At 39.1% G+C, this 24,421-nt stretch overlaps 1 protein-coding gene across 1 annotated transcript; it reads left to right on the top strand.

The window, feature by feature from the left end:
* The first annotated feature begins 1,647 nt into the window (after positions 1–1,647).
* Positions 1,648–23,195, top strand: LOC138607244 (transcription initiation factor TFIID subunit 4-like). The gene is made up of 15 exons (XM_069679820.1): positions 1,648–2,146; positions 3,112–3,233; positions 3,332–3,439; positions 4,382–4,510; positions 5,133–5,255; positions 5,886–5,975; positions 6,441–6,590; positions 7,764–7,896; positions 8,715–8,799; positions 8,951–9,111; positions 9,626–9,756; positions 17,442–17,564; positions 17,919–17,975; positions 21,219–21,326; positions 23,115–23,195. The coding sequence occupies exons 1-15, from the start codon at positions 1,648–1,650 to the stop codon at positions 23,193–23,195; spliced, it is 2,100 nt and encodes a 699-aa protein (XP_069535921.1).
* The last annotated feature ends 1,226 nt before the right edge of the window (positions 23,196–24,421 follow it).

The raw sequence follows: 24,421 nt of genomic DNA, 5'->3' as shown, positions 1-24,421 counted from the left end.
CATGTGAAGTCCATGGAGTGCCAAAAAGGAAACAGCAGCCATCATTCTTTGCTCCTCATAGAGCAATTTAATCACTCAGGCCCAATTTAGTAGTTTAGTAGTCTAATTGAAAAATCTAACTTTCAACACAGTATGTGTTGCACTGTCAACAACTTGTACAGATTGTAACTTAAGACTTTGGCTTTTACTTGGGCTACTCTTTATGCCAATGTCAAGTAAAATGTCAAAAGGTTTTAAACTGAAAATCACAATATCTGTAAAGGGGTTTGGTTCTTGGTCCGTTGACTTACAGGCCAGGAAAACATTTATTTTTCAAGTAATTGCATTCTCTCTGATAAAAAAATAAATAATTGAATCAGAATTGTAACCTTAATTTTTAAGAAACCTCTGCTCATGACAAAGTCACTTACATGTTTTTATCATGTATGATTTTCATGGGGAAATGTGCCATTGGAACAATATTTCCTAATAATTTTCCAGAGTTTAATCAATCAGATACGAGGCAACATAATGTATGACACATCTGGGTCCAACAGGTGGCAGTAGAGGACGCATAATACACAGCATGGCTGACCCTCCACGTTCTCAGGCAGACATTTCGATTAAAACATTTCCCACATGAACAACAGGTATTTGGTTTATGACATTAAAGTAACGTAATCAAATTGTAGTCAACAGCGGTACAACTCCTCTCAAAAGTAGGTTACATTTTTCACGATATTATACTAAATACCCTTTTTAATGGATTGACAAAGGGTTATTTGCCGTTAATGTTAACTGACAAATGTGAAATGTGTAATGTGCGGTTGATTTATTGTTGATTTGTGTCATCTTCAGGCGAGAAAGTAGATTTCTTGTTACAAATGGACTTGTTACAGCGGACTTCAGTGTGCTACACATCCTAAACTCAGAGGTAATAAATATTAAAGTCAATTGGTAATCATGACCTTTTTTCAGCTGTAGTCTACCAAGGTGCGCTTATTTACTTGGTGCCTCAAATGCAACACTGGTCCAGGATGAGGTACCTAGCACGGCATGCTCATTCTGCTCTCATGCTGTAACAAAAGCATCTACAGCAGGTGAGTTAAGCACTCGGTGGATATTTCATGATGTATTCCCTTAGATAAAATAAAGCCAAAGTCCAAAATTTGGCAGCGAAACGCATCGTCTCTTTTAATCACGGCCGAAGCTCTGTCAAATTTGGCATTGTCGCACTAACTCTTTAAGCTAGTAAGTAAATCGGTGAACTTACTTGCAGACACAATAAGAATCAAACAAAATCAAGTTTTACAGGTAACGGTACTAATTTTTTCGCATGCTAACTTGGCTTACTAATTTATCTACGCCTGTATGTAGTCTTTTGACAACAGTTATGTAAATTTACATTTCGCGGTTATATGTTTACTATTAAGTACTGGCAGTAGGCCTACTTCAGTGGGAGAGTGCTGAATTTAAGATTATCAGCTCTCACCCTTAACAAGGCACGTATCTTCGTGTTAAACGTCACTGTTAATGGAGTTTTTAAATGCATTGCATACATTTTAAATTGTGTTCAATCACATAATGTCCATAACATTTCGCCAGAGCAGCTGGTTAACAAACTTTATATTTTGAATTTCATATACGTTTCCATTCAGAAAGAACACTATGGCCACAAATAAAGTGGTTATGGACACCAAGAAGCTAGAGTCCCGTGGAGCAGCAGGGGATGGAGACACACCTATTCAAGTCAAGATATTACAGGTCCCACCCAAATGTGGACCCATCACTGCCATACATCGCCCACCCACTGCTCCAGGTGTGTCAAAGGGTGACACTGTCTCTACCCCACTTAAAGTAATCCCCACTGTCCAGGGTCACCAACACACCTCCTCTACAGTTACTGTGCCAGGACTTCAGACTTCAACTTCTCCTGTCATGGTGATAGCAAAGGTGGCCACCACACGAGGAGTGAGTGCCAACAGTCAAACACAGGTAATAAAAACAGCTTTAAGCCAGGGGGGCTCCATAAATCAGGCTACAACCCCAGGAAGGACCGTGGTGATAACTGTACCCAGGGCAGCAACTCCACAGCCAGTCACTGTTGCCCCTCGGCTACACCAGACGACTTCCCCACAACTCCCAGCAAATATCCAGATCCCACCAGGTGAGATGCAACACACCACATTTTAAAATCTATATCAGCTGGGTGATGTACACATTTGTATTCAAAAACTAGTGCTTACAAATTAGGTCTATGTTACATCTGGAAGTTTTATGTTCAGTTGACTGTTGTTGTGGGCTAAAAATCATAATCCTATATATCACATATCAACCTCATATGTCTTTTCATAACCACTTTGGTTCTCAGAGAATCCAAGTGCACTATGTTTTCGATGGGGTCTTGTGAAACTACAGAAAATTCACTACAAAAAAACGCTGCTATCCCCCAGTGCATTCTTACCATATTGCAAATGCATGTGACACAGTAAAAGATATAAATTAATTACCAAGGTGCGCACAATGTGTGAACCACATGGCCCCCTTAGGGTCCTCTGGCGTTAGTCTGTGCGTTCCAGAACCTTGACACTTGCAGGTAAAAACTCTTCTTGTTTATTGTGAGCAAAACAAGAGAAGATCAGATCAAAAGATAAGAACTTCACATAAGAAGCTGATTTTCAACTGAAGTTTGAAATATGAGAGGTAATATCCAAATAGAGTTTAACTGATGGAAGGTTGGAATTAAAAAAGTTAGCTTGACTGTATTAAAAATGTTGTTTAATAAATCCAAGATTGGTTTACAAATTTACTGCTGTTATATTGATTGCCTCTTTTCAACAACAGCTAATTGTATGTCACTTAAAAAGTTGCTACTACAGAAAGTTGTGTGACATTATTATCTCCTTTCCTGTCATAAAGAATGATCTGTTATTCTAAGACAAAGGAGATGATTAAGGAAGAGTAGAAGCTCCCTTACTTAACATTGAGAGAAATTGAACAGCTCTTATCATGGCTGCCACTTCAATACTTGTGGGTCATTAGTAAATCAGACTGCACAACTGAAGCCTGTATGTTTGATGTCTATGCTATGCTACTGCCATGAGTTGTGTCCGTTTTATGTCCGTTCCACAGGTATGATGCTGATCCGCAGTGACAGTGGTCAGCTGATGCTGGTATCCCAACAGGCTTTGGCACAGGCTCAACAGGGACCAAGAGCTGTCAGTGGACAAGTATCCCGAGTAGTGACCCCACAGGTGTGTGTGTGTGCTTCTTTTACACTAAAGTGGCTGAATGCAGTGACATCTTATTATCACTCCCATTGTGTTAAATAGCTGTGATGTGTGGGATTCAGGTACCTGTGTCAACTGGAAACAAAAGTAATGAGAAAATGACAGTGATCAGGATGACAGCCCCTCCAAATTTCCAACAGGCACCAGTCCAGAAGACGGCTTTGGTAAAGGTACAAAAACTGGTTTACTCTTAACACTTACTGATCGCAGGTCATGAGAGAGTTGTCATGGGCACTTTTACTGCAAACTCGCATCTCATAAATACTGACAATCCAACATCAGTCAATAGTAATGGTTATAAAGACGGAATTATGGAAGCCGCTGAAAAATGAAATGTGTGTATTTGTTGCAAGTTGTTACTCACTTATGGAAAGATAGTACGATCATTTTATGCCTTTTGTTAGACAGTTCTACAGAGCTGAAAGGCATGTGACGAAGAGCCCCAGTCTTAAGCCATAGCAGTATCTTGAGGTTTTACTAATGTTTATGAGTAATGTAGCACCTCAGGGTCACAAACATAACTTGAGTAAGTGGTTGTTAATTTTTTTTAATGAAAACTTTAAATTTGTAGAAGCAACATACATAGGTTTTCCACACCCCCTTTGTACTGTCTAAATATTGTTTTCACAGTTTCTATGATTGGCAGACAAGGATCACTGATTTATTCATTACAATGTAGTCCTGTCTCTTTTTAAAATGTGCTTTCTCACCATAGATGACCAGATCAGATTTCACTTTGAACTGGATTTAAAACCTCCTACTTAGAGGTCAGGGTTGAGATGTTCGACCTGTACCAGAAATGAAACAACACCAAAATGACTTGCATTTGATCATCTGAGATGCATCTGTATTTGCATCCAAATTTGTTGAAAAGCAGCTTAATTTACAGTGAGACTGACTGGTCTTAAGTTCAAGTGGGGATCAGCCAGTCAGAGTGAACATCCTAGCATATCATGCCTCCGCATTGGTTTAAGTTTGGCTCCTGTTGCTTGCACTCACAACACCCACACACCACTTAAGTCTTGTTTCTGTCTTTCAGCAGTGGTTAACACCAATACTACATGCCTTTTTACCTTAGAGTTTTGGCTTAATGAGTTTATTGTCTTGTTCAGGTGATCGGTGTAGCTCCCAAACCAGCTGTTGTCCAGACCCTCAGTGCTGTGTCAGAGCGGGTGAGCCGGCCTTACATTCATGGAGTCGTCACAGAAAGCAAAAAGGAACCACTGGCCACTTATAGTCAGGTGAGTTTAAGGCCTAGTTGTGACCTGCATTTTCAGTTTGGATGTCACTTGACTGAGAAAGGAATATGGGAGAATTTAATGAGCAAAAATTACATAACAAACTCACTTTACTCTTAAGCTGGGTTGCAAGGATGAGACATTACCATGCGTCCTATCCAAATAAGAAACTGACTCTTTAACATCTGTAATATATGATAATATAAAATACACATGTTCAAGCCAGTAAAGTCCCATTGTTTGTAGATTTCTTGGATAGAGGTGCATTTGCTACTCATGCTGACCGTCTTTTAATATAATTTTACATGATATATAGTCCTTTCATTGTTACTAGAGAGCAGCAAGCAAAGTTTATTTATATAGCACCTTTCACAGACACCAGTCACAAAGTGCTTCACAGTCAAAGTCAGTTACTACAACTGATGCAAAGCATCAGTTACTAACCTTAAATATAATTTTGACAATAATTACTAATCATGTTAATTTCAAGGTGACATAAGACAACAGTGATTTATTGATGTATTAACACTGATGCAGCATTTACAAATAAGCTGAACAAGAAGGAATAGTTTATCAAAAACTGTCCGGATGGACCTTTTGTCAAGATTGGTTATTTCACCAACAGGAGACCTTGGAAAGTGTCAAGAAATGCAAGAACTTCCTGGTAACACTGATCAAGCTGGCCTCCAGTGACTCCAGATCTGCCAACATGGCGAATAACGTCAGAGGACTGGTCAGGAGTCTGCTGGTATGTTTTCCATCCTTATCATTACAGGAGATGGCTTTACTCAGTTGAATTGAAGAATAATGAAATCTTGTCTTAAATATATTTTAAAATGTAATTTTAAAGGTCTTTGATATCCTCAATCCTGTAGTCTTTTCATTTTTTTGCCAGCATTACAAATTTTTACTCCGCTTGAGCTAATACCACATGTTTTAAATCTACTTTTAGCAACAGGTTTAAAATAAAAAAATCATCTAATAATTACACTTATTATCAGCAACTTTGAGTCCCTCCCTGTACCTGCAGTGAAACAAAAAAAATAACCTCTCTCATTCACTGCTTTGTTCTCGCTGATTCCTCTCTTTATTCATTTTCTACTTTGCTCAAACAACGCCTCTTCCTCCTTTTGCTTGTTGAGCCGGGTAGGAGGATCCAACTTGGAATGTGCTTTTACAAACAGCATTCAACAAATCCTGCTCGTTTTGCCTTTGTGATTATCCCTGTACTTCCAGTAACTGCCCATTTATAGTTGCATAAAGATAATGTATTTTCAGTTTTAATTTTACACCTTCAGTTTTGAACATCCAGTCTGTGATAACAAAATAATATGATAAATTTAACTTTCGAAGCTTTTGTATATTTTTTACCCTTTAGGAAGGGAAGTTAGAAGCAGAGCAGTTCACAGAACAGCTCTATAAGGAGTTGAAGACGACTCCACAGCCCTGCTTGGTGCCTTTCCTCAAGGTGACTAGAAATTCATCAACACAGTATTGTTTACCTCCTCAGTGACTGAAGGTCCTGGAAAGTCTCAAAATGTTTAAACTCTATGATTGAAACTTAAGACTGTACCGGAGGGATGCCACTCCAAGGGACCAGTATCAGGGTTTATCAGAACATATTTTAATGGGTCTGTTTTTCGCTACACTTGATAGAAAATCCCTATTTAACATCTTGTCATATTAAGTCATTGCTCAATTCTCAGTTTTCTTTCATCAAAGCAAATTATTTATATGCTGTGTCTAGTGGCTCATATTTGGATTATCCGTATGCCTTTCTACTTAATCAGGATTGATTTACAAACTGGTTTTATAAGGGCTCTTATTGTTCTGGTTAATAAACTAAAGTACATTTTAACTCAAGTAGCTTATATAAAAATGTCTCAAGCATTTATTCAACATATTTCCACTTTTTTCTTTTCCCCGCTGCTAGAAAAGTCTTCCTGCAGTGCGTCGCCTCACTGCAGACCCCCAGTTATTCATACAACAGGCTTCAATTTCCACCCGCAACCCCAACCCTGTATCTTCCACCATGACACATTCCAGCACAGCAACAGCAAAAAACTTCAATATCAGCCAGCAGGTAAAGAAATGTGGACTGGTTGTCTAATGTGTTGAGCAGTGCTCATTTTACAATGGATAAATAAGTTGTTATCTGAGGGACGTTTAATTTAACAAAGTCAGTTAGTCATAGTAATGTGACAGAAACAGGGTGAAGTAAGCCAGTACTTTAACATGCACCTAAGTATCTTGCTTACTGTTGGTTTAAATGTCAACAAAAAACCAGGTTATGGTTGTTGAGGTGTTTAAAATATTTTGAATCCGGCATTGTTAACATTACTTTCTTCTTGCCGACAGTCTTCTTCTTCCCTGCATTTGTTTGTTTATTTTCTGTAAATCTTGGCCTGTTGCCTCCACCTGTTGATTGGAAAAATATGAATCCACTTACAGGACTGGGAAATTTTTCTCATCTATATGCACATAGGCACATGTATGTGTGCCTATGTGCATATAGATGAGAAAAATGGGAGGAACAGGAACCTACTCATAAAAATACAGCTATGGGGTCAAAAACTCAACAGGCAATCTTCTAGTGCATGTAAAAGCAGTAGGTGATGCAATTAGGAGTAAGACAGTAAAACCAGTGCTAAGCATCTTAATCACCTTTACAAGATGCTTGGGCTTATTTGTACATTTTGTCTTTAAACCCAAAAACCATAATCTCAGTTTTGTTCTTATTTTATTGCAAAATAATTTTGGGTGTCCAGATACCAATATCTTGAGGGCTACCCCCAGTCAGGGTTTTCAGTAGAGTATGCTCATGGGTGTGGTAATTTGTTTTGTGATTGTGAAGTGTTTTCTTTTTTTTTTAATTCATGCATGTTTCTTTATTTTTTTTCTAAACTCTTAATATTATTACTGTTATCTTTCTTCAATACCTGAAAATATGAAAAATCTTTTTCTCTCCTGTGCCTCCTCAGTGTCAGTTCAGCACACCAGCAGCAGAGCCGCTGTTCAACACTTAACTCCTGTATCAGCCTGCATTTTGTGTAATTTTTTACCTTACACCATGACAACTTGAATCATAATCTATTTGACTTTTAAGGCAGAGATATCTGAAATGTGTCTAACAATGTTGTCAAAAGGAACATATGTTCTGGAGGAGTAGAAATGTAGAGCTGCGTGTTTTCTGTATAACAAGAGTTAGAAAAGCCACATTCGGGACAGATGCTTAATGATTGCCCTTAAAATGCAGGTTATCCAGCAACTACAAGGAGTGACAGTGAGACCTGGGTTGAACACATTAGCCCAGTCCAGAAATGTCTTATCTAAGAACAGCGGACCCATACCGAAACACACAGTGGTCCTGTCAGAAAAGCATTACAAAGGTAATTATTGTGAATATTACAGAAGTGAATCTTTGAGAATCTCACAAATTAAATCTGATTCATGGTGTCGATTTTATTCAGAATCAATTCTCAATTTCAAAGTGATTCTTGATCGAGTTAATAGGAAAGGGGGCACTCTTTATGGGCTCTTATTCCAGTGCACTGTGTGAAAAGCTTTCACTAGTATATGTTATGTCTAACGGGTCACTGTCTGATGAACAGGAAAAAGCAGAAAGAATTGTGAAAGATTTTCAACAGAAATAATTTGAAAGGATACTAGAGTCTTCTGAATGTGTAAGGTTAATGAAATGGCAGTGTAATTTACTGACCAACATAACTGGCTGAACGTTATGTTTTTTTAGAACAGAAATAGTAAAAGCTATCAGTATCCACAACTCTGTATGACAGATTGTCTCTTCTCACACATACAGAAAACCTTTTTCAGACCCCATTTCCACCTGGTATTAACAGGCTTTCTGTATCTACATATCTTAAATTGATCAGGAGAATAAATCCATGGCAATTCGAATATAATCGAATCTGCTAGACTACATTAAATCCACCCACTCTGCATATCTAATTTCAAATGTCATACTTAGGGTCTGACAATGTAGGCGGTATAGCGGTAACTTAATAATGCCAGTGCGGATACAAAGGCCTTATAATCAGAGGGCATTAAATAGCGTATTCAGCTACAGAAGTTAATACTTTGTGGAGTTAAATGTACCAACAAAACTACATCCACAAGCTCAGACTCAAACTTTGATGAATGAAATACTACTGCCTAATTGACTTTGTATTTTCCCCCCCTTTTTTAGAAACCTTTTCAATGAAGCAACCTTTCATTCAGGATCCACCTCATCGCACTAAATTTGCATTCAAGGACAGTTCAGGATCTTACAAGTAAAACATACAGTCAATTTCTTTAGAGTCGAAATTAAGTGTGAGGGTTTTGTAAGTAGAAAAAAATATTTGACCAGCATTCTGTCAAAGTGCAAAGCAGGTCGACCTGCACAAAGCAGAGTTATTTATTTGTGTGTGGGGGGTTTTCCAGAGAAGATGATGACATCAATGATGTGGCCTCCATGGCTGGAGTCAACCTGAGAGAGGAGAATGCAAAGATCTTGACCACCACGGTTGGCTCTGTTGTGAAGTCATGCCAGGATCAACCCTTCCTCTCACCTAACCCAGTGCTCAGCCGAATCCTTCATACAGGTACAAACACCATACAGAGGAAGAGCTTAACCAACCTACCAGACTCAACATTAAGTCACAGTCATAAAACATTATTCCAACCTTTTGAAAATTGAATGCGGCTGTATGTTATTCTTTAACATTACAATGTATTTTGGTTGGGGCGCTGTTTGGCTCAGTCGGTAGAGCAGGCGCCCCATGTACAGAGGCTACAGTCCTCGTCGCACTGATTGCAGGTTCGACTCCCGGTCTGCTGATCATTTGGTGCATGTCATCCCCCACTCTCTACTCCCAACATTTCCTGTCTATCTTCAGCTGTCCTATAAATAAGGCCAAAAAAAAATCTTAATCTTAAAAAAAAAAAAAAGTATTTTGGTTAGAGTTAAGGACAACCAGTAAATATGTTTTTATCAATTCGTTAGCTGTACTTAGCTGTAGCTGCCACAGTCAAGCTAAACTATAAATTGTGTTTGTGTTTGTGTTTTAATGTTATTGTGATACTGCGGCCAGAGGTTTTTTGTCTGTGCTGTGTTAGGACAGGCACTGGGAGTAACTGATGTTGGTCCAGATGTGGTAGCTCTGGTTTCACACGCTACACAGGAGTTTCTCCGTGGGCTGCTGGAGAAGCTCACTCTGATGGCAGAACACCGCAAGGCAGCCCTGAAGGTACAGCAGTCTGACCCTGACTCAGAGTAGGGGAGTGGTTAACTTTCATATTGAATGTGATTTATATTTATTTGAACTTAGAATTATTGTGTCAGAATGGTGATTAAAGTCATACTGCATCATTTTGCTTAAACAGATTTTTCCTGGGTTTGTTTTACAAGATATGTTTAATGTAATCATGAGATATAGTATTTGCTCTTACAAAATTATTCAATTATTACGATATACTTCTTTATACATATATATATATATATCTATATATATATAGATATATATATATATATCTATATATATATAGATATCTATATATATATAGATATATATATATATATCTATATATATATAGATATCTATATATATATCTATATATATATATATTTATATTTCTATCTTATCAAAGCATTATATTACTTTGATTTGTTATATCTCAAAATATTATATCTCAGTGTTCTCATTATTCAAAAGCGAGACTTTAATCCTTAAAAAATTACTTTTTATTACAAGAAACTTTCACATGTTCTTACACAGAAAGAAAAGGCCTATTATTGCCTAGATAGACCTTGTAGAACAAAGCAATCACATAACATGAATGGTAAACATGTAACTTAATGATGAACACCTGTGGTTCGACTGGTTTTATGCACTGTGGGTCCATGTTTTGTATGCATGCCTATGCATAATATTATTGTGTGTACTTGGAATCAGTGAATGTCAGTGAATGGGCTACTACTTAATATTGGTCATTGCAGTCTTTGTACAATGTAAATTATCTGACAATAATTAAAAGATGCCTCACAGGTATGGTAGACTAGCCAACAGCATGTCAACATTATTAGTGTCAACTACATTGCTCAAAAAAATTAAGGGAACACTTAATCATCACATTATAACACCAAGTCAGTTAAACTTCAGGGATATCAATCTGTCCATTTAGGAAGCACAAGTGATTGTGAATCAATTTCACCTGCTATGGTGCAAATTAAAGAGACAACCGGTGCAATGGAGAGGCAAAAGCAAGACAACCCCCAAACAGGGAATGGTTTTGCATGTGGTGGCCACAGACAGTTGCTCTCTCCTGATAACTCCTGACTGATTCTTCTTTAGTTTCATGTTCTGCTAGTGTCCTTGTCACTACTGGTAGCATGAGGCGGTACCTGCAGCCCAATCAGGTTGCACAGGTAGTCCAACTCCTCCAGGATGGCACATCCATACGTGCAGTCGCAAGAAGGTTTGCTGTTTCTCCCAGCACAGTCTCAAGAGCATGGAGGAGGTACCAGGAGACCGGTTGTTACACAAGGAGAGCTGGACAGGGCCGTAGAAGGGCATCAACCCAGCAGCAGGACAGATATTTGCTACTTTGTGCAAGGAGGAACAGGAGGAGCACTGCCAGAGCCCTACAAAATGACCTCCAGCAGGCTACTGGCTTGCATGTTTCTGATCAAACTGTCAGAAACAGACTCCAATGAGGGTGGCATGAGGGCCCAACGTCCTCTAATGGGACCTGTGCTCACAGCCCAGCACCGTGCAGCTCCATTAGCATTTGCCAGAGAACACCAGAATTGGCAGGTCCGCCATCGGCGCCCCGTTCTCTTCACAGATGAGAGCAGGTTCACACTGAGCACATGTGACAGACGTGAAAGAGTCTGGAGATGCCGTGGTGAACATAATGCTGCCTGTAACATCATCCAGCATGACCGGTTTGGCGGTGGGTCAGTGATGGTCTGGGGAGGCATTTCCTTGGAGGACCGTACAAACCTCCATGTCATAGCCAATAGTACCCTGACTGCTGTTAGGTACAGGGATGACATCCTCCAAGCAATTGTTAGACCTTATGGTGGTGCAGTAGACCCTGGGTTCCTCCTGGTGCAGGACAATGCCCGGCCTCATGTGGCAAGAGTGTGTAGGCAGTTCCTGAATGACGAAGGCATTGATGCCATTGACTGGCCCTCTCATTCCCCTGACCTAAATCCAATTGAGCACCTATGGGACATTATGTATCGGTGCTTCAGACGCCGCCAAGTACCGCCACAGACTGTCCAGGAGCTCACTGATGCCCTGATCCAGGTCTGGGAGGAGATGCCCCAGGACACCATCCGCTGACTCATCAGGAGCATGCCCAGACGTTGCCGGGAGTGCATACGGGCACGTGGGTGCCATACACACTACTGAGTCACATCATGAGTTGCCATGATGACATTAATGCAAGTTGGATCAGCCTGTGATTTCAATTTTTTATTTTTTATTTTTTATTTTTAAAGATTATTTTTTTGGCCTTTGGCTTTATTTATAGGACAGCTGAAGATGGACAGGAAATATTGGGAGTAGAGAGTGGGGGATGACATGCACCAAATGACCGGCAGACCGGGAGTCGAACCTGCGATCAGTGCAACGAGGACTGTAGCCTCTGTACATGGGGCGCCTGCTCTACCAACTGAGCTAAACAGCGGCCCGAGTGATTTCAATTTTTTACTCTGATTTTGGGTGGGATTTTGAATCCAACCCTCAATGGGCTGATGATTTGGGTTTCCATTCCATCCGTTGTTACATCATTTTGTTCTCAACAAATTATACAATGTACATCAGTAAAGATTTTCAACTTAAATTAAACATTCATCAAGATCTGATGTTTGATTTAAGTGTTCCCTTAATTTTTTTCAGCAGTGTAGTTTGCAGGCTTGCATTTGCATTAGCCTTAAAGCTACAGCTCACAGCTGCTTACATGACTGAAGTCTCTAAGGACCATATTTAAATCATGCAGTGAAAGTCTACAGCAGAAGGTTGTACTATATTATGACTCCAAGTGCACCTGATAATATAGCTCAAGTTTATGCACAGCTCTGAGAGACAATTAAAACGGTCGGTGACTGTGATGATAAATATAGACACTTCTAGACGCATGCCAGTCACATCTCTGATCCTATAGTATGTCAACTATTGCTCAAAAAATGGAAAGAGCGTCTCCAGGAAATCATAGTCATTTCTCCAGAGTGGCACATTGGAACATACAGAACAACAAATCTACAGCGCCTTTCATCCTTTTAGTACTAAAGAAGCCTTTCGGATGAAAGGTGAAACTTCTTCAGGAACTTCAACCAAGTCCAGTTGCCTTTTAAAATAACCTTAGAATTATCATGACATGGATTACTGAGAATCTTCACAGACAAATCTACAGTGAATTCATTAGTTCTGATACAGAATTAACACTTGTAATGGTGATAGCAATATAATTTTTTTTTGTAAAGCCTTTATTTGATTGCCTCCATCGGCCTGTTATTTACCTATTTCAGTTTTAGTCTGATATATCTCGACTCATAAAAAGTCGCATCGTAATGGAATTGATGTAAAACAAATTATTTGCATTGTGATGTAGTTCAAGAATGCATTTTTTGTTGCTTTAAAGAAAGTCTGAACCAAAATTGTTCAATAATGTAGTACATTCACATCTTAACATCATTCCATCATTACTATGTATTTTAAGTAGTTAGTTTCCTCTTGATGATAACATTTTGTTAGTGACAGTTAAGATATATTTGCACCAGAAACGGATACAGTTGTGAGACGTCTGTTCTCAGCAATGTCTTGGGTTCCTCCTGCCTGTGCACAGTATATTGTGGCTGGGCATGTTGACGTAATATATGGTCAGAGCAATCCTTGCACTGGTCCAGCAAAAATCAAATCAAATCAAATCAAATCAAATCAAATCAAATTTTATTTGTATAGCGCCAAATCATAACCAGGGTTATCTCGAGACACTTTACAGAAAGAGCAGGTCTAGACCGACTCTTTGTTAAGTTATTTAAAGAGAGGCCCAGCATGAATCCACCATGAGTAGCACTTAGCAATTGGGCACATTGGCAAGGAAAAACTTCCTTTTAACAGGCAGAAACCTCGAGCAGAACCAGACTCATGTTGAACAGCCATCTGCCTCGACTGGATGGGCCGAAAATGGGATAGAAGGAGATGCAGGATAGAGACAGGCAAAGAGAGCAACAACAACATATGTTCTTGTTACCACAACAACATATGTCCTTGTTACATTAACAACAACAGACACATACTTATGGTTACAATGCCAATAATAGTGGTAGACTAGGGTGAAGATTGGCTAAATAAATAAATAAATTAGCGAGAGAAGCAGAGTAATGATAAAGGCTGAGGTAATCGTAATTGTAACAGTTGAAGTCAACAGGTCTACTATTAGCATTAGCAGCAACAATAATGATACTATGGGGAAGGCTGATGTTAGTAGTTGTTGCAGTCGAGCAGGTCCACAGCAGCAGGTGGTCTGCAGCAACGATCCTCAGGAACCTTCAAGACAAGGGAGCACAAGAACTCCCGGGAAGATATGTGGTTAGTAATGTTAATGGGACCAGAAGATACAGAGTTAATGAGCCGCATTAATATGACAGAGAGAGAGAGAGTCAGAGAGAGAGAGAGAGAGAGAGAAGCTTGGTGTGTCAGATCCCCCCGGCAGTCTAAACCTATAGCAGCATAACTATGGGCTAGTCCAAGCCTGAGCCAGCCCTAACTATAAGCTTTGTCAAAGAGGAAAGTTTTAAGTCTACTCTTAAAAGAAGAGAGGGTGTCTGCCTCCCGGACCTTGACTGGTAGATTGTTCCAGAGGAGGGGGGCCTGGTAATTGAAGGCTCTACCTCCAACACTACTCTTAGAGACTTTAGGTACCACAAGCAGGCCTGCATCCTGGGAGCGCAATGTTCTAGAGGGGTAATATGGCACTATGAGCTCTTTAAGATATGATGGTGCCTGACCATTAAGAGCTTGTAAGTAAGAAGAAGGATTTTAAATTCTATTCTAGATTTTACAGGAAGCCAGTGCAGAGAGGCTAATACAGGAGAGATGTGATCTCTCTTCCTAGTTCTTGTCAGCACACGTGCTGCAGCATTTTGTACCAGCTGCAGAGTTTTTAGTGACTTATTAGGGCAGCCTGATAGTAACGAGTTACAATAATCCAACCTGGAAGTAACGAATGCATGGACTAGTTTTTCTGCATCGTTTTGAGACAAGATGTGTCTGATTTTTGCTATGTTGCGAAGATGAAAGAAGGCTGTCCTTGATATTTGTTTTATGTGGGAGATGAAGGACATATCCTGATCAAACAGAACTCCCAGATTCCTAACAGTAGTGCTGGATGCCAGGCTGATGCCATCTAGGGCAGCTATATCATTAGAGAAAGAGTCTCTAAGGTGTTTTGGGCCAAGCACAATAACTTCAGTTTTGTCTGAATTAAGTAGCAGAAAGTTTCTAGTCATCCAGATCTTTATGTCCTTAAGGCATGCTTCTAGTTTAGATAGCTGATTGGTTTCGTCTGGCTTCATAGATAAGTATAATTGAGTATCATCTGCATAACAATGAAAATTAATGGAGTGTTTCCTCATGATATTACCAAGAGGAAGCATATATAAGGTAAAAAGAATCGGTCCGAGCACAGAACCTTGTGGAACTCCATGACTAACTTTGGTTTGCATAGAGGACACATCATGAACATTAACAAACTGAGATCGATCTGATAGATAAGATTTAAACCAACTTAGTGCAGATCCTGTAATGCCAATTAAATGTTCTAATCTCTGTAACAGGATGTGATGGTCTATCGTGTCGAAAGCGGCACTAAGATCTAACAGGACGAGTACAGAGAGAAGTCCTCTGTCTGAAGCAGTAAGTAGATCATTTGAATCTCGCACAAGGGCTGTCTCAGTGCTATGGTGGACTCTAAATCCTGACTGAAAGTCCTCAAATAAACTGTTGTTATGAAGAAAGTCACATAATTGATTAGCGACTGCTTTCTCAAGGATCTTTGAGATAAAAGGAAGGTTAGATATAGGTCTATAGTTAGCTAAGGTGCCTGAATCTAGGGTAGGCTTTTAAGAAGTGGCTTAATTACAGCTAGTTTAAAAGACTGGGGTACATAGCCCGTCGATAAAGACAGATTGATCATATCTAGTAAAGAAGTGCTAATTGAGGGAAAGACTTCCTTAAGCAGCTTGGTTGGAATCGGGTCTAAAAGACAGGTGGATGGTTTAGACTAAGATATCAGAGAATTTAGTTCAGGAAGGTCAATTGGAGAAAAACAGTCAAGGTAAACATCAGGTTTTTGAGCAGTTTCCAAAGATACATCTGCACCAGTTAACGGCAGGAGGTTACAAATTTTGTCTCTTATCTTTAGGATTTTGTCATTAAAGAAGCTCATGAAATCATCACTGCTGAGGCCTATAGGAATACTTGGCTCAGTGGAGCTGTGACTCTCTGTCAGCCTGGCTACAGTGCTGAAAAGGTACCTGGGATTGTTTTTATGTTCTTCTATGAGGGAGGAGTAGTAGACACCTCGAGCATGCCGTAGGGCCTTCCTGTATTTATTAAGACTATTTTGCCAGAGTAAACGAGACTCTTCTGTTTTGGTGGATCGCCACATTCTTTTCAAAAACACGACATTTGCTTCAAGTTACGAGTTTCTGAGTCATACCATGGAGCTAGCCTCTGTCGTTTAATAATCTTCTTTTTTAAGGGGGCAATCGAGTCTAGAGTACTTCTCAGCAAACCTGCAGTACTATCAACAAACTGATCAAGCTGAGAGGGACTAACATTAGCATAAGAGCTTTCTGTAGTAAACAGATGTGGTAAAGAATTAAAAGCAGCTGGAATTGTTTCCTTAAATTTAGCTACAGTCCTATCAGACAAACATCTTGTGAGTACATTTTTGTTAACTGGAGAGTAGTGGGTTAATAGGACATCGAATGTTACTAAATAGTGATCTGATAAAAGAGGATTTTGTGGGAAGACAATTAAGTTTTCGGTTTCAAGGCCATAAGCTAGAACAAGGTCGAGGGTGTGGTTAAAGCGGTGAGTAGGCTGGTTTACATTTTGAGTGAAACCAATAGAGTCCAAAAGGGACATAAATGCCATGCTAAGACTATCATTGTCAACATCTACATGAATATTGAAGTCCCCTACAATAATTATTTTATCTGAACTCAGGACTAAATCTGATAAAAGCTCTGAGAATTCAGTTATAAAATCAGAGTATGCGCCAGGAGGGCGGTATACTATCACAAATAAAACAGGCTGTAAAGTTTTCCAAGCTGGGTGTGAAAAACTCAGAACAAGGCTTTCAAAAGAGCTGAAACTAAGTTTCGGTCTAGGGTTGATTAGAAGACTAGAACTGAAGATAGCTGCCACTCCACCACCTCGACCAGTGTCTCGAGGAATATGAGTATTAAGATGACTGGGAGGAGTGGATTCATTTAAGCTGACATATTCTTCCTGACACAGCCAAGTCTCAGTTAAAGATAGTAAATCAATATGATAATCTGATATCAGATCGTTCACTAATAGAGCTTTAGATGACAGGGATCTGATATTTAACAGACCACATTTAATTCTCATATTTTTTGGCATAACTTTGGTTGTTGTTTTAATTTTTATTAAATTTTTTTGATTTACTCCTTTTTTTATTTGAGTTTGAATTAACTGTAATAATAGGCCTGGGTTGGGGGGCAGACACAGTCTCTATAACATTAACATTGTGGCTGGGAAACTGCTCACAGGGAAGCTCAGAGGAGTGTGTAGGACTACAGCTAAGTCTTGTCAAAAAGGCTGCTAAGTCTTGTCAAAAAGGCTGCTAAGTCTTGTTAACATTGTGTGTATGTGTATTTGTGTGACAACAGGAGGACTCGTGGCATGCCAAAGTAAGTGATGTACGCTCTCAGCTTCGCTTCATGGAGGAAGTGGAGAGTTTAAAGAAGAAGAGGAAAGATGAAGAGGAGAAGGAGAGACTGCTGCGTTTGGCCAGAGTAAGCGTGGCTTGGCTAGTTAGTAGCACTGTTATAGTTTGACTGACATGACAATGAAACTGCCCTTCTTTTGTAGTCAGGACATCTTTCAATATGTACTCAGATACAGAAAGAGTAAAAAAGATTAATTGTTTTTTTTCTGATATGCAGTTTGCATTGAAAAGCGCAGCTTTTACGTATGAATTTCAATCCCATTTTAGGTCAAACAAGCATTTTGTCTGAAACCAGCCCAACTATCTGTATACATTTGACTTACTGTATGCCTGACTGAGAACCTTCACAGACATTTGACTTATGCCTTTATCTAAACAATAAATGCTTCTAACTAAGTCAAGAACTTGTTTGTGATCACAGAATCGCTCACACACTGAGGATCCCCTACAACAGCAGCTGAAGCAAAGAGCCAAAGAGGTGTGTATGTGTTTCATTCTAGAGAAAGCCTTCAACCACACATACTGACACAAAACAAAAGATTTTTCCTGTTCTTTATTTTTTTACAAAATATGTTGTCATGTAATCATGACATACGGTATTTGCTCTTACAAAATTATTCACTTATTACGATATACTTTTCTTATCAGAGCATTATAGTACTTTGACAATGTTATATCTCAATATGTTCTCATTATTCAAAATAACATTATTCTCATTAAAAGTGAGACTTTTAACACCAACAGCTAAAACAGCCCATAAGCTGTTTAGGAGAACTGTTTTGGCTGATTCAGTAAATGCTTGCCAAGTAGAGGTATTTCATCACATTGATAAAAAATCACAATTATTATATACAATTATTTATTTCTTGCTCAGTGATTTACAACATTGCACACAATGTTGAGATACATTATATTTCAGCTAATAAAATACTATATGGAGTCCCCACAGTATATGTATATTAGCTTGATATCTCTGAAAATAGACAAATAAAAACACCTGTAAGTCTGATATATAATTCAGCTGCAGTACAAACTACATCCTTCAAAATTGTTATACAGTTGAATGGACTCACTAAAACAGTTTAACTCTCATGAAGCAAACTAAAGATTTATTGAAGACTCTTTGATCAGAATGCCATAGTGTTAGCCAAGTGCACCCTAATATACAGTATAAAGTGTATACAGTATATCTCAGGCAAAAAGTGCACAAGTTTCACAAGACCATAATTACAGACATGATAATTGTGAGCTTTCATTTTCTTACTACCAACTCTGAAGTCTGTATTTTTGTTTATTTGTTGCTACATGGATATGAGCCAATAACAGGGAGGCCAAGGGGCTTATGGAGAGTTCTCACTGTCAGGTATCACACTTGTATACCCACTGCTGACTGAAAATTGTCTGTTAATGAAAACTCTTAAAACTATTATAGTTTTATATAAAACTATTATAGGGGTTTTAGTTCAACGTACTTATTTTTGTAACAAGGACAGAAGTTGAACCAGACTCTAAAAAAGTGTAGTTGCAAACTCATTAAATCCTTGCTATTTTTCATGCTAATTGCTCATTTAGTAATGCAATAGAGTGTGTAATGTTTTTTGCTGGCAAGGGAGAGAGAAGGAGATGAAAGGCTCCGGTAGCACTGTGGCTATTTAAGGAGGTGGTAACATCACCAAGGGCTTGTTTTTCTTCTTAGGCTTCTGTTTAGCTCCCAGCCATCATGCTGCCAGAGGTTTCTCCACAGCATGTTCATTTACATGCACTGCCACTGCCACCCCCACACACACTCTCAACCATTGCATCATGTGTACAAGACACTTCACTGAGTCTGTACCTACAGAACACACACACTCACTCAAACACACACACACTCTCTCTGAAAGAGTAGGTGTGCTTATTGCAAGATGTTTAGAATAATTCTATCACTGGGCTCAATTTCAACGGTGATGTCAAAGTCCAAAAGCAAAACTACATACACTGTAGTTATACACACACTGGAAATTTCTCACCAGCCAAACCAAATCACTTTTTTTTTTTTGCCTAAATATGCCATTGACTCTGACATGGCCTTTTTTTCTGAAGCAAAGGAACAGTTCTTGGCTTCTCAGAGCAGCAGTGTGAACGAATTGGGTACATTAAATATCTTTTTTTATTTATTAATAGCTTACAAGCAAGATAACAAAAAGAAGACATCTTAAATATGTTAACAGTTAAAATAAAAATATTCTTTTAAATCAACTTAAAACATTTTCATTGTTTTACAAACAAAGAAGACATTCATTAACTCAAGGCCAGCTGTCAGCTCATTCTTCTTAAAGGTGTATCACTTTGTTGGTCGAAACAGGTCTATTTAAACGGTTAGTAACTTTATGTTCTTGTTTATGCACACCCTTTCTCCCTTCCTCTGACAACAGGCTGCCTTTATAATGCAGCAAATTATCTCTAAAAGAAAAGAAGCATATTGAAATACTTTCCTTGCGTCCTTTTACTTGTGCAATGAAGAATTATTTTAATTCAGTTGTTGTGATATTACTAGTTTTTATTATTTTTTTTCTATTTCTATTCTGTTTCTGTTCTTGGAGTAGACAGTAGCTCAGTCTGTAGGGACTTGGCTTTGGAACCGGAGGGTGGCCAGTTTAAGTCCCAGTATGGACCAAGCGTGGAATTGGGCTGGTAGCTGGAGAGGTGCCAGCTCCTTTCCTGGGCTCCGTCGAGGTGTCCTTGAGCAAGGCACCGAATCCCCCACCACTCGGGGCGCATGTCCATGTGCAGCCCCCTCACTCTGACATCTCTCCATAAATGCATGTCCATGGAGTCCTGTGCATGTGTATATTTTGGGCGAAGTGAAATAATTGAATTTCCCTTTGGGGATTAATAAAGTATTGGTTCTTCTTCTTCTTTGCCTTGAGTTTGATTTGTGTTATTGAAGTAAAAATCTTGAAGATTTTCATTAAAATAAATGTCTGTTCAGTCACTATCTATCGCCGAATGAGGCAACACAATGGTGATTGAGCCAATGGCCCACTGATTAAAGCCTTTGCATTTGCAGTATATAGTAATATTTTGGACTGGGTGTCTGTGCCCAATTAGGGCCCGATCAGACAGAAAATGTTTTAGCAGCTGGTGGCGGCTTTTTTGTAGTTGTTTTCAATGAGAGGGACACTTTTTGCGCGCTGCTTTTGCGCTGCAGAGCACCTCGCGTTTTTCCTCTCTGTGCGGCTCACGTTTTTGAGGAAACGCTCTGCAAAATGCGCTCTGTCTGATCGGGACCTTGGTGATGTGTTTTCCATCACCAAGCAGTGGTTGGTCTGCCAGAGAGGGTAGGCGGACTAAGCGGCTGCATTTCCGGTTTCTGTAAATGTTGCGAGTAAACGGTAATCTACTATGGCTAAACAAACAAAGAAAAGATTGATGACTACAGATACAACTTCAAAAATGAGTGATAATCCAAAGATGAATAAACAAATTCAAAACTCAGAGCAGAACAGTCCAAAAAGGAAAGCGACGTCCACTAGGAAAAACAAGAGTTACAACCGGAGCTAACCATGGATGCCTGGTTAAATTGGGAAGTGTCAAAAGGGAATTAAAAGTTGTCTGTCTTTTTCAGCCAGTCACATGAGCGTTGATTAAGATGTATGATAAAATGTGATCATACACCCCAACCTATGCTAATTTGGGTGTTAATAACTGCAAATGTTTACCAATTTTTGTACCTTTTCAGTTACAAAAGATGGAAGAGGCTCAGCTGCAGCAAAGGGAGGCAAATCTCACGGCTCTGGCTGCCATCGGGCCTCGCAGGAAGAGACCTCTGGAGCAGACTGAAAGCCAGGTTGGTCTGTGTGGTGTCTTCATTCTGTTTTGAAAAATAAAATCCAAAAAGCATCTGTTCCAATAAGTATTTGGCATAAAAAGCCTATCAGGGATGGTGGATTTATAAAATGTAAACTGATGGAAGGCTTTTAATGCAAGTCATCTGGGCTGAAAGTGTTTCGACGAGTGGACAGACTAGTTGGACAGATTAGTAAGGTCGGAGATATACTTGCTGCTTTGCATTCTAGTACACAACCGGCTGCGTCATGAACATAATTGTTCACATACTTGTCTTTGCACTACACGTGTTACTAGAGGTTACATCTAGAGGGCACACCAGAGAGCTCAGGCTGTATGCAACTGCCCTATGTGCGGGATGTAAACAGCAGACATGGAGACACTCGAGGATGTTACTATTATGTTCATTCTGAGATCACAGCAGAAACAGTGACAGCTTTTGTGTGTTCAGTGGACAGAACACCCCACTCTGTTTCTCCAACATTTTCCTCCGTGCACGGACGTAACGGTCCCAGACTTGTTTCCATTTAGTTTTGCAGGTTTCCAAGAACTTCTAAAGTGGAACTGATCTGTGACCAGCTATTTTGACAGGCATGTTTGTTGCTGTGGATCAGAGGTGAAATGTCTTTAAGATCTTCCACCAAGTGCCTTTTGGATTAACCTTGGAATTACCATGACCTGGATGACTGAGAACCTTCAGACATGTTGTACAGCATTAGTATTGTGGAAATTCTACTTAATTGATCAGGGAAGAATGAACATTGTCATTGTCAGCAATTTAAAACATTTAATTGATCATTTTTTAATTTTATTTGGCTCAAGATTGTGTCATTTGTAAGAATCTATTATTTAGTTTTTAAGTTTTAGTGGTTATTTTTCCCCATTCCATAAAGTAACAAATACTTTGGATTCTCTGGTTATATCTGTTTGAAGGTAAGCCCAGTCATTTTATATAATTAGTTTAATTAATTTATAATCGGAAATGAAAATATAGTAGAACTATGAAGAACTGCATGAAATTACATTGTATTGCATTGTACCAAATCAAATCGCACTGAATCATTTTATATTGAAATGAATCATATCATAGCTCATGTATGAGATTGTTTTAAAAGGAAGAGATGACAATATCCTGGAACCCATAGTCTATGGTGATGATGGCGATAGATGTTTGTTATTAATCTCTATGAACACATATCTGCATATGAATGGCAGATTAACAACATTTCTGATGTCGTCTCTCAGCATGCAACTTCACTCTCATGTCTCAAGTCACTACACGGACTGTCAGCAATTACCAGCGCACAGAAGAGGAAGTCTTATCCATATCTGTAATCAGTTGTCTGGATATCCACTGGTGACATTAGAAGCCCAGAAATATTGGCTCTTGCCCCCAGAGGCAAAATTGTTATCAGAAAATAGCTGATGGGTTCCAAGAAACAAAATCAAACAGAAACGCAGCAATGATTGTTTAGTACATATGGATAAAACTTAGAAGAAAACTGTATGTTTTATATTACCGCAGTCTTCCAGAAAGGTTGTCAAGGCTAGCCCGTCCTCAGCCAATGCAGACACACAGAACACTTACAGCTTACCACATTTAGCATGTTTGAGACTGTTAGTTTAGCTCAATGAGTCTTTAATTCTCTGTGTGTTTAAGTCTTGGCCCTGCAGGCTGTGGGTTTAGAGATGAGGACGCTGCTAACCGCACACACTTCCCACTGCCTTTGAACTCCATTACCCAGCAGAGCAAGCTGCCTGCCTACTCTCTTTCTCTTTCATCTCACAGCCACAGGGCTTCCTTTACCGCTCCACAGTTTTACCTCAGCTGGCACAGCACACGCTGATGACAGGAACTATGGAGGAGTGATAGTAAGAGTGTTTGGAGTGAAAGCAGTTTTGTTCAGTCTTTGTACTTTCTTTTTTCACTCTTTGGACCATGTGAGTGCACGTGCTTACTGTCCGGGCAATTTTGCAATTCCACACTGGCAAAGAGAATTGAGACAACAGTCTCTTACGCTATTGTCACACATTTACTGCTCAGAACGTGATACATAAGACAAAGGTTGGTTTGTAATGTGCACACGGCTGCAAAGCTTTCCTGTCCCTTTTTACATATAGGCCCTATCCTCCCCCTCTGGTTTAGGTCTACAAAGGCCAGAATTAACAGCTGCTTATGCACACATGTTGCAGAGGGGCAAAGGGCAATGACCAAAGCAGGCTACAGAGCTGGGCGCCAACTCACACCGTAGCTGAGGCTTAGAACTACTGAGCAAAAAAGCATTTTGTCAAGACATTAATAACATAGTAACTAGGGCTGCATGATATATTGTTTAGGCATCGACTGTTGTCACATTGTAAAACGTGCAATGTAACTCTAACACATCATGCCAAAATTTTTGCTAATTGATTCAAAGAAATAACTTGCACAAATCTCATTTTCTAAGAGTAATCTACAAGAAAAATCTGTCTGACATTAACATTTCTTTTGCAGCCTTTCACCAGAGCAAAGAGCTTTGTTCCACACTGTAGCTCTCTTATGAAGTACGGTTGAGTTATTCACAGACAGTGTCCATGTCCAGAGTGAAACATTTTTAATTGGAGATGGAGAAGGAAAAAATGTATTTTAACAACACAAATGTCAAACAAAGGCATTAAAACAAAAGTCACAAATTAAACTTAAGACTAATTAATGCTAATATAGGAGTTAAGTATGGCGCTGAGCTCAGTAGACAAAAGTAAAAATAGTCAAGCGCAGAAGACGGTGAGGTGAGGGGGTGGCAGCTTTTAAATATCAATGTTACTATGGTAGATATTGTTGCTATGATAAAGGGCTACATGTTAGATGGCAATGTCAATCCATCCATGCCTACAACACACTATGTATCTTGTAACATTTCCTGTATTTTTTCATATCGCAGTATATATATCACTGAAAAAGGTTTTACAATGTCTACTTTTTTTATTCAATGTGAAATAGCTTAAAAATAACCATAAAATCTTTTTATTTATTATTTAGCTTACTATTTACAATGTTGACTTTAAAAAAGGAAGGACTTGGTTGACTTTAGTTTTTGGTTGTGTCCTGTTTTCAGG

The sequence above is a fragment of the Semicossyphus pulcher genome, unplaced genomic scaffold (assembly GCF_022749685.1).
Source record: "Semicossyphus pulcher isolate SPU_LCO1_2020_fin unplaced genomic scaffold, fSemPul1.0.p SCAF_4, whole genome shotgun sequence".
Classification (NCBI taxonomy): domain Eukaryota; kingdom Metazoa; phylum Chordata; class Actinopteri; order Labriformes; family Labridae; genus Semicossyphus; species Semicossyphus pulcher.
Note: the sequence above shows the minus strand (reverse complement) of the source record. Positions and strands in the feature narration are given on the sequence as shown.